At 41.3% G+C, this 16,113-nt stretch overlaps 1 protein-coding gene across 1 annotated transcript; it reads right to left on the minus strand.

Moving 5' to 3' along the window:
• Nucleotides 1-3,328: 3,328 nt before the first annotated feature.
• On the minus strand, nt 3,329-4,459 carry LOC110894146 (dentin sialophosphoprotein-like). Its single transcript, XM_022141336.1, has one exon. It carries the CDS (start codon nt 4,457-4,459, stop codon nt 3,329-3,331), a length of 1,131 nt encoding a protein of 376 aa, XP_021997028.1.
• Between the last annotated feature and the right edge of the window lie 11,654 nt (nt 4,460-16,113).

Genomic DNA, 16,113 nt, shown 5'->3' on the forward strand with positions numbered 1-16,113 from the left:
TTCTCAGAGATAAATACTTCCACATCACTAACGTCGTTTGTTTCATCTTCAACCATCTCTAACACTTCAGTTTCTATCGCAGCTTTAGCAGCATCATTCATGAGTTGCACGCCATGTTCTTCAGCAACGGTGGCATTCAAAGGCTTTGGTTTGATAAGTATAAGAACCTGCACACCTCGTAATTCGAATAAGTGGTCTGGGAATACAATGAGAGGATCCGAAATGCTTAAGAAAAGAGATTAGTCCGAAATGTAACTAGAAAGAGAAATGGTTGACAATTTATAGAGTTTCGGATTTGGGCCTGAGATCAACGAGCCAGCCCCAATTCAGAACAGTGGTCCGAATTTCATTCGAGAGCAATGGGCCGGATCTGATTCGTTTTATCTGAAACAGTGGGCCCTAATCCGAAACAGTGGGCAAGATTATTACTTTAATGTTTTGCATTTTCAAGACATAAAACATCTTTCTCAAAATCAACGATCCAACCAACCGAGCAAACCCTTTTTGAGCATAGAAATAAGAAAGACAATAAAAACATAGAAAAATAATAATAACAAAATAAATCATAATAAAGTAATAGTAATGGAGGGGTAATATAAGGAGAACCTGCCATGGGATCAAAATCGTTTTCGAACCGATTAAGGAACATTTTTCAGCTCTTTGCTTACTTGCACTGGTCCACACGATTGTTAATATGCTTGTCCTCTTAAATCTAACGCCCTATCTTCAACTTTTAGCTTTGTGATATGCTTAAGGTAGAATTATACTTAAACATCTGTGTGTCCTACTCCAAGGCATACCCCCGCGATCAAGGTAAGCAAAACAGTTCATCGTAGCAGGTGAGTATACTGAGATCATCCTTTTTGATTTTTCAATGCCAGACTTCCTGGTGAACAGGTCAGTACTTCCGTACAGCAGAGAGACCAGAGAAGTTCTGACGAGGGCGAGACAGATACCTTTAACGGTACTGATTTGGCTTTAATAGCACACGGAATTCTCTTTTTAGTGAGATTTTCTTCCGTTTTCAGGTTGTGGCCCATTTGTGGCTCTTTTTGCAAGATATCCTAACTATGCCCAGGTTTGCATATAGTCTGGATGAAACAGAGGGACAGCCCTGATATCCCGATGATTCATCAGCATAAAGACCCGAAACCTCAGATGTTGGCTATCTATCAATGCAGGATTTAAGACCATGAAATTATACACCGTTGGTCTATTACCCGCGAGATGTCCAGTCCATTATGTTTATATCACTTGGCTTCTTTTTGCTTTTCGAGCGTTAGACCTATCAACACATCGCAGTGGATCCTAGCCTGTTCAGCTTCAAACCTTACATGTGTTAATCAAGTTCTTTAGCACGAAAATTTATTTCATTTCCCGAGCAACTAGTTCTCCCCCTCAAACGATGCGTATGTACATATATGTTTTTTTTTTTTTTGCTTTTCTCCCCCTCAAACTATGCATATGTATATATATGTCCCTCTCCCCCCCTAAATTTGTGCATCACACTTTATGCGCAAATTTACTTATTTATTTACATTAGTATAGAAACCCTAGTTTTTTTTTAAGATCGCTCAGTCGGTGATACGCATCATTTTCAAAAGATCCACAAACACATTGAATCTCGAGATGCTGACAGCTTTTGTAAAATATCTGCTGAATTAGCATCAGTGTGGATCTGTTTAAGTTTAAACAATCCTCTGTCATAGCAATCTCGAATAAAACGCACCTTGATATCAATGTGTTTGGTTTTAGAGTGAAAAACAGGGTTTTGATAATCTGGATAACGGCAACCTTATCAAAATAAGTAGTAGAGTTTAGATAAGTCAAACCGTAATCCTTGAGCTGGTGTTGTATCCAAAGAACCTAAGAGCAGCAGACAGCAGATGCTGTAACGCACTTTGCTTCCGCTGTAAAAGTGAGTTGTTGCTTCTTGCACTGCCATGAGATGAGATTGTCCCCCAAGAATTGGTATCCAGCTGATGTACACTTCATATCCCTGTTTTGATGAACTTGTAAGCCCAAAAACATTTTCACTTCTCTCAACGAGCGCCTTTCGAATCTTTCCCGTCATACGAAAATACAAATGGCCTCCAGACGTGCCATCGGTGCATGTACCTCATCATAATCCAGACATTAAACTTGTTCGAAACCTTGAAATGCCATTCGTGCCTTGTTCCTCATTATCATGCTAGTGTCATCTTGTTTGTTTCTGAATAGGCATGTGTTGATGTCCCCCGATTTGCAGCGAGTTTGTACACCAGCAGCTACTAGGCCAATTATATTTGTGATTTAGACACTTCTTGATGCTATTCCAGATTGCTCCCCCTCATTTGGTGCAGTAGCGTTGATGATCACCGGTGGATCTACAGTGCAATCTAAGGGAATCGCTCCCAGAAACAGAGAAGTTCCTTGAATGTTTGAGAGTCTTAAGGAGACTTCAGTGTTACGGACTGGACCATCAGGGATAGCTATAGCAAGTTCAGAAATCGGCTTCTGAACAGTCGAAGAATGAAGTTGCGAGCCACTCTTGGTGAAGAGAACCTCCATTCTGTTATCGCACATCAGAGATACGCTGAAAAGATTGTGCTTCAGATCAGGGACATAATTGACGTCTGAGAAGATGAGAACTTCATATTTGACAGTGCCCTTCATGGTTATTCTTCCGGTTTCCCCTCCCGCGAAGTTGACAAATCCACCGTCGAATACCCTTTTTTGTTATTCAACTGGGATAAGTCTTCTGTCACGTGTCTGGAACAACTATAATCGATAAGCCAAGGTCTAACGATCGCCCTCCATAGCTGTTCCTGCACACTTAGCGGGATCGATTAGAGACTGGAACCCGGGCCATTGTTGACCTGAGTTGACCATTGCTATCAGTGTATGAAACCTCACGAAAGATCATATGACTTTTAGTAGAATTTGAGGTTTGAGGTGAAGATGTGGATGTTGATGGTTGTGAACACGGAAACTGGCATCCAACAGGAGTTTTAGGTTTCCAATTTTTGGTGTCTAAAACACTTACATTTGATAAGAAAACTTTTGTGTTTCTTTGAAACCTGTTTACATTTGAAAATTTTTTATTTTCCTGTTTTGCAAGATTCCAGTCTCTGTCAGAAGGCTTGGTTTTGAGAGGTCGATTTTCTACAGAGTGAGAATGCATAGCCTTCTGATGATACGTGTTCCCATAGTGGTAGGGACGATGAACACAATTTCTTGCAATGTGTCACGGAATTCCACAATTATAACACGTTTGCCTTTTTGTGAAAAAGACATCTAGTTCAGCTTGCATTTTTCTCGAGAATTGATCACGTCTTTTCCATTCATTTCACGCTGATTGCTTGTATGTATGTTTGGTCTTGGAAGAACCCGGCTTACAGTTATCAGCACAAGAGCAAGTATCGACAACCTTACCTTTCAACTTAGGTTCAGTTTGCTTGAGAGTCGGGTTTTCCTTTTGAATTTTCTTTTTCCGTGGTCTTCTGTTTTTACGTGATCGTTTCTTCTTTGAAGGAGCAGATTTGGAAGACTTTGCTTTATTTGAAATGCTTTCTTCCGAATCTGATCCTTTGGGATCGAGAGTTGAATCATCTGTTGAATTGACTTCCACAGATTCCTTTTCCTCAGAAACTATGTTCTCAGGAGTTTCTACAGAATTGGCTTCCACAGATATCTCTTCTTCAGTTTCATCAGTTGAATCAACTGTTGAATTGATTTCCATGGATCCCTTTTCTTCAGACTCTGAAATCTCATAAGTTTCCTCGGAATTGGTTTCTACGAATATCTCTTCTTCAGCTTCATCAACCTCTGAGTTTCTGACATCAGCTGATTCTGGTTTCTCAGACGAAGAGCAATCTGTGTTTGAAACTGTTTGACTCTCTTCAGGCGTTGCACTACTTAGTTCTGGGTGTTTGTCACACTCAAAATTCCCAGAAGTGCTACGCTCATTATCTGACATACCAGAATCTACAACTTGAATGTCAGATTCATCAGATGATCCTTGTCCATCGACTTCTTTACTAACACAATCAAACATATCAATTTTCTCATTTTTCTCTTGTTCATGAGTTTCTGATGTATCGGTTGATGTTTCAGGCATACTAGAATAGTTGTCTGAATCACCAGAACACATTTCTGAGTCACTTGAAACAAGTGTTTCAAGTTTATCAGTCGATACATCAGATTTCCCTGTTAAAGCATTTTTGTCACGGTCATAATCTAAAACCATAGCACCTGAATCATCAGTTTTAATCAGAATACCCCGACTCTCAGCATACCAAGACATAACACAGTTCCAAACGTAATGATCGGGTTTGGTAGCATCCGAATCCTTAGCAACATCAGCAACGATTGAATGTGGTTCATCATCCATTGCAGACTGCTCTTCAACTGTCACTAATTCTGCACATGTACTAAAACAATTAATGTTATCTACAGAATCGGAATCAGAGCTTGACATAATTTCTTGGTGCTCCTCAGTTGACGTTTTTACTGGTTCTGTTTCATTTCCTTTTTCAGATTCGCCAGCCGATTCATTGAGTAATTTTGATCTGCATTTTTAACAAAATTCATTGGTTTTCGAAAATCAGCGCGTCTGACATTCTTTGATTTAAAAGGCTCCCATGTAACATAATCACTCGATTTACCATAAATCAATGTATCATAATTTTCTTGTTCTTGCTCAGTAGTAGGCATTCTTGAGTGATTATGATTATATGGCGGTGGAACGTGTTTGTAGCCCAAACCCTTACCCTTATTTTCTTTATAAGCAAGTTGCACATCGCACAGATTACGAACAGTGTCACTGGAAGTATCAAACTTTTTGATGTTTAACTCGTTTTGTTTATACTTTCCAGTGAGGAGCTCTAGCTCACCCTTCACAGAGTCACATTCAAGAGTTTTAACTGTGAGTCTATGTTTGTACTCGTGAACCCAACATTGTTGTTGATTCACGTCTCTGTGAAGCTGAGCTATATCCTTCTTAAGTGCGTCAATCTTTTCGTAGAGAATTTTATTGTTCTCTCGAAGACTGATGTACTTTGCCATGACACTGTTGTAATCATCCATCATTTTATTTTTGAGTGCCCTAAGTTGTGCAACCCTATTCCTGCATGGTTCAGTACACAACAGATAGTTGCGATCTTGGTTTGTCTGGTTGAGTTTGGTCTTGGGCTTGCGGTGCTGGTTTGGCCACCTCATCTGGATGAGATCCTGTTGAGTGTGGGGCTTTCACATCAGATGATGTAGCAGTCACAGGTGAAGATGAGGGAATCTGAGCAGTGCTGAGATCGGTAACAAGTGGAGAATTAGCAACGGCCTTCCCACAGTTTGACATAGAAGACGATGTGTTTGCGAGATTCTGACTCCTCTGCTTGTTCTCCTGGACGTATTCATTGACTAAGGAGATTACATCTCTCGTTTCCGTTGTGCAATAATTGCATTTTCCCATAATAATAGCATCACGATAGTCCCATGTCTTGCTTCGAGGCAATCCGTACAAAAAGGCTCTGTTAACCCTACCAAGTGTCACATACAATCCGCTCTTCTCGATTTTAGAAAGCAGCAGTGTAAACCTTCTGATTACATCTTCTACGCTTTCACCCTCAATGAAACCGAAACTATTGAGTTGTTCCGAGAGCAACTGGCGTTGAGAATCAATACTTGAAGAATTCATTGTTGAACCAAGTTATCGTAGAACCAAGTTATGTCAAACACGAGCCGAGGCAAGAAATAATGCACACACTAATTCCGACACGTTGCAGATGTACGAACCGGTTTCCTTTACTGCACCTCAAAAACTTGTCAAAAATTATCAAAACGAACAAACACCCCTTTTTTTAATTTTATAAACCTTTTTTTTAATTTTTAAAGTTTTCTAAATAATTTTTAATTTTTTTAAACCTTTTTAATTTAATATAATTTGAAATAAACTAATATTATATTAATTATATATTTTTAATAGAACCTATATTATAATTAAAAACTATTAGTTTATATTAATGATTATGTAATGATTATTATTATAATTATATAATATTAATAAAAAAACCCCAAAACGACAATATAAGCGTCGTCTGTCTTCTTCGTAAATCAATTTTCCGAAACCCTAATTTGTAAACTCAGCCGCCACGGAGATTTGACGGAGCCGATGATGATGATGTAACAGGAAGACAATATGTCGAGAATGTTGAAGATGAAACTGTGAAGATGGTGTTTCGGAAGATTTCGGAAGAATCTTGTTGATTGCGGATGATTACGGATGAGGAATGATGAAGAAAGATATGATCTCGGATGTGAAGTAGTTTGATTGCGGATGAAGTTTGATTGCGGATGAAGTTTGATATTTCGGATGAATGAATGACGATTACGGATGAGAGAAAGATGATTTCGGATGAATGAAGTGATGAATACGGTCCGAGATGACGGTTCGAGATGGAATGTCTGGATAAAATGATGATGTTGGATAAGTGGTTTTGATGAATAGATGAACGAATGATGTAGACAGCTGATGATGTTGATGACTGAGGACGACAGATGATGATGCTTTGAATAAAATATTGATGATGATGACGTCACGAATGAATAAAGATGAACCTCTGATTGTTTCTGTTGATGAGTGATATGATGATGATTTTTTTAAACAACCTTTTTAAAACAAATCAAAAAGCAAAATATGTTGATTTTTTTAAGAAAGTGATGAACACAATGAAGAACCCGAAGAACGTGATGAAGATCTTCAATAAAAAAGCAGAATTTCTTGATGTTTGATATCAAATTGGCTCTGATACCAATTGTAAGTCCCGAAAATACGGATCAAACAACGATATTAAACAATCACCAAGGATGGGCGGAATCCAAACTTGATGATCTTCAAGAAATCAAGAACAAGAAGATGAAGATTTGAAGATTCGAATATTCAAATGCTTAAACTTGCAAACAAGGAATCTTGTCTAATACAAGTTTCTAAAACAAATGAACCAAACCTAACCCCTAATTTCCATCAACTATTTATAGGGAGGGTTTCCCCCTAAACCCTAGGACCATAATTCCCTTAAAGCCCACTCTAATACCCCACATTCTAGAAACCATGGTCCATTAGCAACAATCATACTAATCCATAAACCTATAGGGCCAACATCCATGATGACATCACCCTAGAACACCCCAAATCAGGTAGATTCCATGGTTAAAAGTTGAGATTTGAAGGTGAAAATGATGAAGAAGTGTGTGTAGCTGATAGAAGTACAAGGTTTGAGTGGAAAACTTACAAGAATCCTGAGAAATCGAGAGGAATGAGGGCTGGAACGTGCTAGTCAAATGAGAGTTGTCACATCACATGAACATTGATGTGGCAGGTGGTATTTATAGGTGACAGAAGAGTGAGGCGGTGCACAAATGACGGATCGAAGGGCAGTCCGATCGGATTGTCATCCGGACGGATGACCATTCGATCGAACGTCTCTGGCGAGTTGAGTTTTGATGTTTCGTTCGTGCGTTGGGCGTTGCGAGTAAGCGATGCGATAGCATTAAACAATAGTCACAAAAACAACCTAACTAACAGATATCATAAAGTAAACCTTAAATCTCATGTTTGCGATGAGATTAAGTTGCAATAAAGTTGCGATTGCGTTTTCGATTAATCACCACAAAACAAATATAAACACGCACAAGTAACACATAAGTAGCACACACACGTAAAACAATATTCAGAACACATAATTCGAATTGTGATGCGATTGCGATGCGATTAGCGACAAATAGATTAGCGATAAACTGCGATTATTAGCATTTACTCCACATAATACAACTAAAGTTCACAAATTAAAGGATTCGATTACAAGTCGAGAAGCACAATCAATAATTAATCAAGGAGTGATAGATCGCAATTAGCATTCTTTTCTTCCTTTGACTTTGACTTTGACTTGTACTTTGACTTTGGAAACGCGGGGTGTTACAGCCTCCCCTACTTTAGGGAATTTTGTCCCGAATTAAGGCGCAGGTGTAACAAATAACTGTGGATACTTCGCCTTCATGTCACTTTCGAGTTCCCAGGTGAACTATGTGCTGTGTTTGCCTTCCCAACGAACCTTTACAATGGGAATGCGTAAGCGCCTGAGCTTCTTGGTTTCTCAGTCCATGATCTTGACAGGCTTTTCCACGAAGTGTAATGTTTCGTCCACTTGTAGATCCTCAAGTGGTACTTGTAAATTCTACTCGGCAAGACACTTTCTGAGGTTCGAAACGTGGAAAGTATGGTGGACATTGCTAAGTTCCTCCAGTAGTTCGAGTCTGTAGGCCACCTTGCCGATCCTTTCCAGAATCTTAAAGGGTCCAACATATCGACGCGCGAGCTTCACTTTCTTGCCGAATCTGATCACACCCTTCCAAGGTGAAACCTTTAGGAGTATGTGATCGCCAACGTCAAATTCAAGGGGCTTTCGGCGTCTATCGACGTAACTTTTTTGACGAATCTGAGCTTTCAGCAGATTATCTCAAATCTGGAGGATTTTATCAGTCGTTTCTTGCAGCAGCTCAGGACCGGTTATTTGCGCATCTCCGATCTCATGCCACACAATAGGCGATCGCTATTTTTTTTCGTATAATGCCTCAAACGGTACCATTTGAATGCTAGAATGATAACTATTATTGTACGAGAATTCAACCAAAGGTAAGTGCGCGTCCCAATTTCCACCGAAATCTATGACACATGAGCGAAGCATGTCTTCAAGGGTACGAATCATTCGTTCAGTCTGACTGTCGGTTTGGGGAAGGAAAGTGGTACTTAGGTTAAGAGTAGTACCGAGAGCAGATTGAAACGTTTCCCAAAGGCGCGAGGTAAACCGACCATCGCGGTCAGAGATGATATCATGAGGCGTCCCGTGTCGACAGATGATTTCGTCGGTGTAGATTCGTGCTAATCATTCTACCTTATAGTCTTCCCGTATCGACAGAAAATGAGCAGATTTAGTAAGTCGATCAATGACAACCCAGATGCTGCCGTGTCCTGATGGCGTGCGCAGAAGTTTCATTATGAAGTCCATAGCTATACTCTCCCATTTCCACATAGGGATCTCGGGTTGGATGAGTAAGCCAGAGGGTCTTTGTTGCTCGGCCTTGACTTTCGACCAAGTCAGGCACTTTGAAACGTAGATAGCGATATTTTTCTTCATGCCCGGCCACCAGTACTTGTAGTGAAGGTCCTGGTACATCTTATCGGCACCGGGATGAATAGAATATCGAGACTTGTGGGCTTCGTCCAGCAGAATTTGTCGTAAGTTAGTGCGCTTGGGAATCCAAATTCGGTCTAATGGAATATACCATTCGATTTATTCACTAGCTGCTCGCCATTATTGATAATTCTTTCCTTCTTCAAAGTGCGTTCAGTAAAACAAGCATGTTGAGCATCACGGATAAGAGCCTCGAGATTATGCTGGGCGTGAATATTACGAACGCTATGCAAATAGCTTCATCGGCTTAGAGCATCAGGTACGACATTTGCTCTGACAGGGTGGTAACGAATCTCACAGTCGTAATCGTTGAGAAGTTCTACTCAACAGCGTTGGCGCATATTCAGTTCCTTCTGATTCAAGATATGTTGTAGGATCTTATGGTCGGTGAAGACCGTACACTTGGTACCATAAAGGTAGTGTCGCCAATTCTTCAATGCAAAAACAACTGCACCAAGCTTGAGATCGTGGGTTGTATAGCTCTTCTCGTGGATCTTGAGCATATGAGATGCGTAAGTGATAACCTTGTCCCGTTACATGAGAACACAACCGAGACCAAGTTTCGAGGCATTGCAATAGACTATAAAGTCATCGTTTCCGTCAGGTAAAGTGATCACAGGAGCATTGCAGAGATTGTGCTTGAGAGTTTGAAAGGCTTGCTCTTATTTGGTTCCCCAAACAAAAGGCTTGTCTTTATGCGTGAGAGAAGTATGCGGCACAGCGATTTTAGAGAATCCTTTGATAAGTCGGCGATTGTAGCCCGCTAGTCCTAGAAAAGAACGGACTTCAGACAGGTTTTTGGGTGTAACCCAACACTTAACAGCTTCAATCTTCGTGGGGTCAACGTGGATACCTTGACTATTGACAATGTGGCCGAGGAATTGAACCTCCTCTAGCCAAGATTCACACTTGGAGAACTTGGCATAGAGTCGATTCCCTTGGTGTAACTCGAGAACCAAACGTAGATGCCGCGCGTGTTCGGCTTTCGACTTGGAGTAGATCATGATATCATCGATGAACACGATGACGAAACGGTCGAGAAAGGGTTTACACACGCGATTCATCAGATCCATGAAAACCGCGGGTGCGTTGGTTAAACCAAAAGGCATATCAACGAATTCATAGTGTCCGTATCGAGTTCGGAAAGCGGTTTTAGGTATATCCTCCTCTTGAATGCGTAACTGGTGATAGCCTGATCGTAGATCGATTTTCGAGAAACACGTAGCACCTTGTAATTGATCAAACAAGTCATCGATTTGGGGCAAGGGATAGTGATTCTTGATAGTTAACTTATTCAATTTCCTGTAGTCGATGCACATCCGGAACGACCCGTCCTTCTTTTTGACGAAAAGGACTGGCGCGCCCCACGGGGAGGTGCTAGGGTGAAGCCTTTTTCAAGCAATTCCTGGAGTTGACTCGAGAGTTCGCGCATTTTAGACGGAGCGAGTCGATAGGGAGCTTTAGCAACAGGATTTACTCCAGGAATGAGATCAATACGAAACTCGATATCATGACTCGGAGGTAAACCAGGTTGATCGTCAGGAAATACGTTAGGAAATTCGCAAACAACAGGAACATCTTTCACTCGTGTCTTTCCTTCCTTTTCCTCTGCTACTATGATGTTTGCCAAGAAAGCCCTGTATTCCTTGCGGAGATACTTGCTTGCTTGGACACACGACATAAGTTTAAGACCTTTCGAAAGAGTTTCACCATTCACACAAAGTTGATCACCACTAGCGAGCGAGAAACGAATCATCTTATCGAAGCAAACGACTTCGGCATGATTTTTCACGAAGAAAATCCATACCTACTATGATGTTGAAACTACCAAGATGCATCGAGATGAGATCGATAGGGAAGACGTGATTGTTGAGTTCAAGCGTACAATCACGTAGAACAGAATTGACAGCGACGCTTCTTCCAGTGGCAACTTCAACGTCGAACGTCGTAGGGAGATGGGCGCACCTATGATTAAGGAGCTTTTCGAATTTAAACGATACAAAACAGTTATCTGCTCCAGTATCAAACAAACATGAAGCATGTATACCATTCACAAGGAACGTACCATTAACCACGTTGTTATCTGCTTGAGCCTGGCGGGTGTTGATGTTGAAAAGAAGTCCGCGGGCTGCTGGCTGCTGCTGCTGTTGATGTTGTTACGGCTGCTGCTGGGGCTCTTGCTTCACCACTCTGTTGGGGCACATGTTTGCAAAGTGGTTGGGATCACCACATGCAAAGGAAGCTCTAGCGTGAGCAACGGGTGCAGGAGCTGCTTGTTGACAATGTGGAGTAGGAAGGAAAGCTGGTGGTGTAGGAGCTTTACCTTGAGCTTGAGCTGGGGCTTGACGAGGACCAGTACGGCAATTAGCGGTAAAGTGGCCTTACAGGTTGAAGTGAACACAGAATCTGCAAGCAATCCCAGTAAGATGATGGTAAGTACAAGTAGAGCAGAGCGGGTGAGGACCAGTATATGCACGCTTGGCCACTGGTGCATTGGTCACTGGGGCCGCTACTTGGCAGTTCTGGGGTTGCGGTTGAGCAGGTACATCGTTCAGCGGTGCGGCGGTAACAACACAATTCTTGCTACTGTTGTTGTTCTTTCTCTTGCTGCGGGAGGACTTTGAAGCTTGCGGTGCGGCGGCGGTTTTAGCGGTGGGAGCAGCGGTAACTTGGTGAAGATTCTTGGTGGCTTTATAAAAGTAACCAGCCCGAACTCGCTTATCATTAATCTCGGTAGCGAGCAGGAAGGTTTCCTCAATGGTTGTCGTCTTCGCGGCTTACGCGAAATCAGCCACACAATCCGGTAAAGCACGGATGTATTTCTTGATGGTGATCTCTGGGGTTGTAACTTAGCCAGGACAAATGATACTCAGCTGCTTAAAGCGGGCAGTTAAACCAGCATTGTCGCCACCCTCTTGCTTGATGTGCCAGAAGTCGTCCTCCAGCTTCTGCAGCTCATGGGGATGGCAGAACTCTTTCATCATGATGTCCTTCAACTCATCCCACGTAAGCCCATAGGCTGCATCATTCCCATGCTTGTTTCTTTCGGCAGTCCACCAGTCCAGAGCCCTGGACTGGAAAATGCCAGTGCCATTAACAGTGCGTAGGTTTTCAGGACAGCCGCTTTGGCACAGGGTGACTTCAATAGAATTGAACCTTTGAAACATGGTAGTAGGCCCGTCTTCTCTGGTGAATTCTTTGGGTCCGCGGGCTTTAAACTGCTTGAAGCTAAAAGTAGACTTAGGAGAATCAGTTCTAGATTCTTCAGAGGACTTGCTGGTGTTTTCATTCAGCTCACTGACAATTTGTGGAATGACTTTAGCCATCTGCTTAGCGACGAGAGCAATGATACGTTTGTCCTCATGGTTTCTGCGAGCAGTGCATGAGGTGTGCGATCCAAATGACGACATTGTCTGCAACAGACGTCACCATAGGTCTCAAACACACGTCGATTAAACCTAGTATAGTCTAGTGTCTCACCAAAAGGTACTTTACGTAAAGCTTAGGAACACATGCAATCACATAATCACGTAGGCACATAATCCACATAAGCACATAGGCACAGAAGCACGTAGTCCATGTAAGCACAGAAGCAAGTAGCCCACATAAACACCTCTTCACTATATTTTGCACGTATTCACCTACATATATTGCATGTATTCACCTTCCTATATTGCACGTATTCGCCTACATATATTGCACGTATTCACCTTCCTATATTGCACGTATTCACCTGCCTATCGTAGACGTGTTCCCTTATCATTAAAAGTTGTGTAAAGCGATCGAGAGTTGCAAGTGCGATTAGCGAGTAGCGATTGCGTGGGTTCCGCGATTTGTTAGCGTTGTGTAGTGAGTTGTGTGTGTGATCAAAGCGAAAGAGATAAGCGTATAGATCGAAACCATCAGTATCTCAATAAACTAACAAATAAACATATAAAACCACATAAAACATATAAAATTTCCACATAAAAGCGACAAATTACAGAGTCAGCGGTGGCGAAATCTAGAATAGAAACACATAAAATCGAGAATAGATTGTCTCGGTTGATAGACGTTGACTACCCAAAACCGTTTCGACTATTCTCAAAGACCATTAGCACACACTTTGGTCTTCTAGACTGTGCTCTCGCCTCAATCTGGGCGAACGGTATGCATCCTTCCAGTTACAGTGTGACTCGAGTCATTGGAGTCCGTCGACACTTTGGTGAGAGTTTTGTAAAACCAAAAATGGGGAGCAGAACGAGTCATCAAGATTTGGGTTTCACCCCTTGTCACACCCCCAAAATCCACATGCGGAGTACCACCGCTTGGAGGCGTGACTGACCAGGATCAAGCCACCAATCATATTGAACATAACAAGTAATAAGAAAAATTCAACCACACAATATGAAAGGTGTTTCAAATCAAAAACATAGTTAAGTGTTTAGCGGAAGCATAATTGTAAAACCCAATGTAAGTATTAAGTACGAAATAAAGTAATGTTTTTAGCATGGCACACACTACAAGCTCCATGAGTACCTAACGACCTGCAAGGCATGTAACAACGAGTCAACAACAAAGTTGAGCGAGTTCATAGTTGGTTGATTAGTTGAAGTATTCGTTTCGTAAATCATATGTTCGTTTTGTAAACCATGTATCGTATTAATTCGTATCGCGGTCTCCCAGACATGTGTGCGAAGATTAGTGGGGGCTTCCCATGTGTTACTAGACCGTGTGTATCGACTGCGTTGAAAATTTAAGAGGTGCCCTAAGTGAATGTCTATCAGCATTGACCCTTTTCCCATAGTCCATTAGTACACGTCCGTTCAAACGACACGGTGTGAGGTTTGTTAAACCTAATAGCGCTATTAACTAATGACCCGCTCGCCATAGGCCTCGGCGATTAAGTCGATATAAATGAGGGACTTCATGATTGAGGTTTGGTCCAGTGTGTACACTTGGCATCCTACCCACGGAGGATGGTCGTAATTACTGTTTAAATCATTAACCCATTCCCAACCCTTGGGAATCCCATGCCTTGGAAAGAGTGTGAACTCACCTTGGTTTGCTCGGTATGCTAAAGTATGTGCTCACAAATAAATAGTCAAGTCCTAAAGTACGCACGTGTACATAATCAGTTTATATTCACGAAGTTCACGTATGAGTACAATCACAGTGGATATTGAATCAAAGATCACCGAATAGCACAAAGCACGTATTCAAACTCGTACAAGTCATGCTTATCATTTAACAGCAGTTAATTAATCCAGTTAACTCTTCACAGAAATAACTAAGTTTACTGTGCAGATTTCCCTCTCGACGAAACACCCCTGTTTCGTCGTTACTTCCCTTTGACGAAACATCTCTGTTTCATCGTGCATGCTCTCGGCGAAACACTTCTGTTTCATCGAGATTGTCCTCCGGCGAAACGCTTCTGTTTCGTCAACATCGGCGTTTCGTCCAAAATGTCAGTTACGAAGATTAATCAGTTAATCACAGAAACCCTAATCATTGCTAACAGCCGTCATCAACATCATCAATCATACAGTAATCATTCAACACAGAGATCTTTGATACCCACAATGTTATAACGTATATTCATTTAATATTCAATCAAGTGATGATCGTGGTATGCAAATATCAACCAAAACATAAACCGTGGCATAACAATTTCATTCAAGAGCATCGAGTTTAGTCTAAATGATTCGAGACATAATATCAGCCCTATCTACTAGCCACAAATCATCAAACAATCCATTCTCGACATACGAATCCGAAATCCGATAATCTAGATCCTATTATGACCAAAACATCATCTAATCATGAACATGAACCTTATCTAATAATCAATTAAATCCGATTTCAATCACACAATTTACAACAATTCAATCAACAATGATAACACTAACCGAGATAGGAGAAATAACGGGTTGATCGCTAAGAATAGCTTCGAGAACTTCAAACTGCCGTCACACAGAAGAGAGAGCTCTAGGGTTTCGATTTTTTTGTTAAAAGTGTGCAACAGAAAGTCGGTTTACGTTAAAATACTCGAATCAACGTGCTGGGCCCTTAATGGGCTTCGGCGAATCACTGGGCCGGCGAAACACACTTGTTTCGTCGAGATGTGTGTGACGAAACACACTTGTTTCGTTGAGGTGACTTATGGCGAAACACTCTTGTTTCGTCGGAGTGGTTGATGGTGAAACACTTTGTTTCGTCGGGTAGTTCTAATCTTAAACAGTTTACAAGTTCATGTTCATGCAACCAAACACTTTACTTATATTAAACACATAATATATCAAACAACCATCTCAACTTATAATCCAACGTGTACAATTACAAGGCAACCAATCAAACAACTAAACAGTTAATGTGCATTTAATACGAAGATGGAATCTTGGAAACTCGAGTTGTCACATTATCCCCAACTTGAAAGAAATTTCGTCCCGAAATTTAGCATGCGGTTACTGAGGAAGCTAGTTGTGTTGTGTAGTTCACTGGTTTTCCTGGGGTGTCACACCCCCAAAATCCACATGCGGAGTACCACCGCTTGGAGGGGTGACTGACCAAGATTAAGCCACCAATCATATTGAACATAATAAGTAATAAGAAAAATCCAATCACACAATATGAAAGGTGTTTCAAATCAAAAACATAGTTAAGTGTTTAGCGGAAGCATAATTGTAAAACCCAATGTAAGTATTAAGTACGAAATAAAGTAATGTTTTTAGCATGGCACACACTGCCATGTCCCACAACGACCGCGCCTCCCTGTGCAAGCTCCATGAGTACCTAACGACCAGCAAGGCATGTAACAACGAGTCAACAACAAAGTTGAGCGAGTTCATAGTTGGTTGATTAGTTGAAGTATTCGTTTCGTAAATCATATGTTTGTTTTGTAAACCAT

This window comes from Helianthus annuus, chromosome 2, assembly GCF_002127325.2.
Source record: "Helianthus annuus cultivar XRQ/B chromosome 2, HanXRQr2.0-SUNRISE, whole genome shotgun sequence".
Classification (NCBI taxonomy): Eukaryota; Viridiplantae; Streptophyta; class Magnoliopsida; order Asterales; family Asteraceae; genus Helianthus; species Helianthus annuus.

Excerpts from the sequence above, each read along its gene's own strand:
- LOC110894146 (XM_022141336.1), bottom strand. The coding sequence starts at position 4,459 with ATGTCAAGCTCTGATTCCGATTCTGTAGATAACATTAATTGTTTTAGT.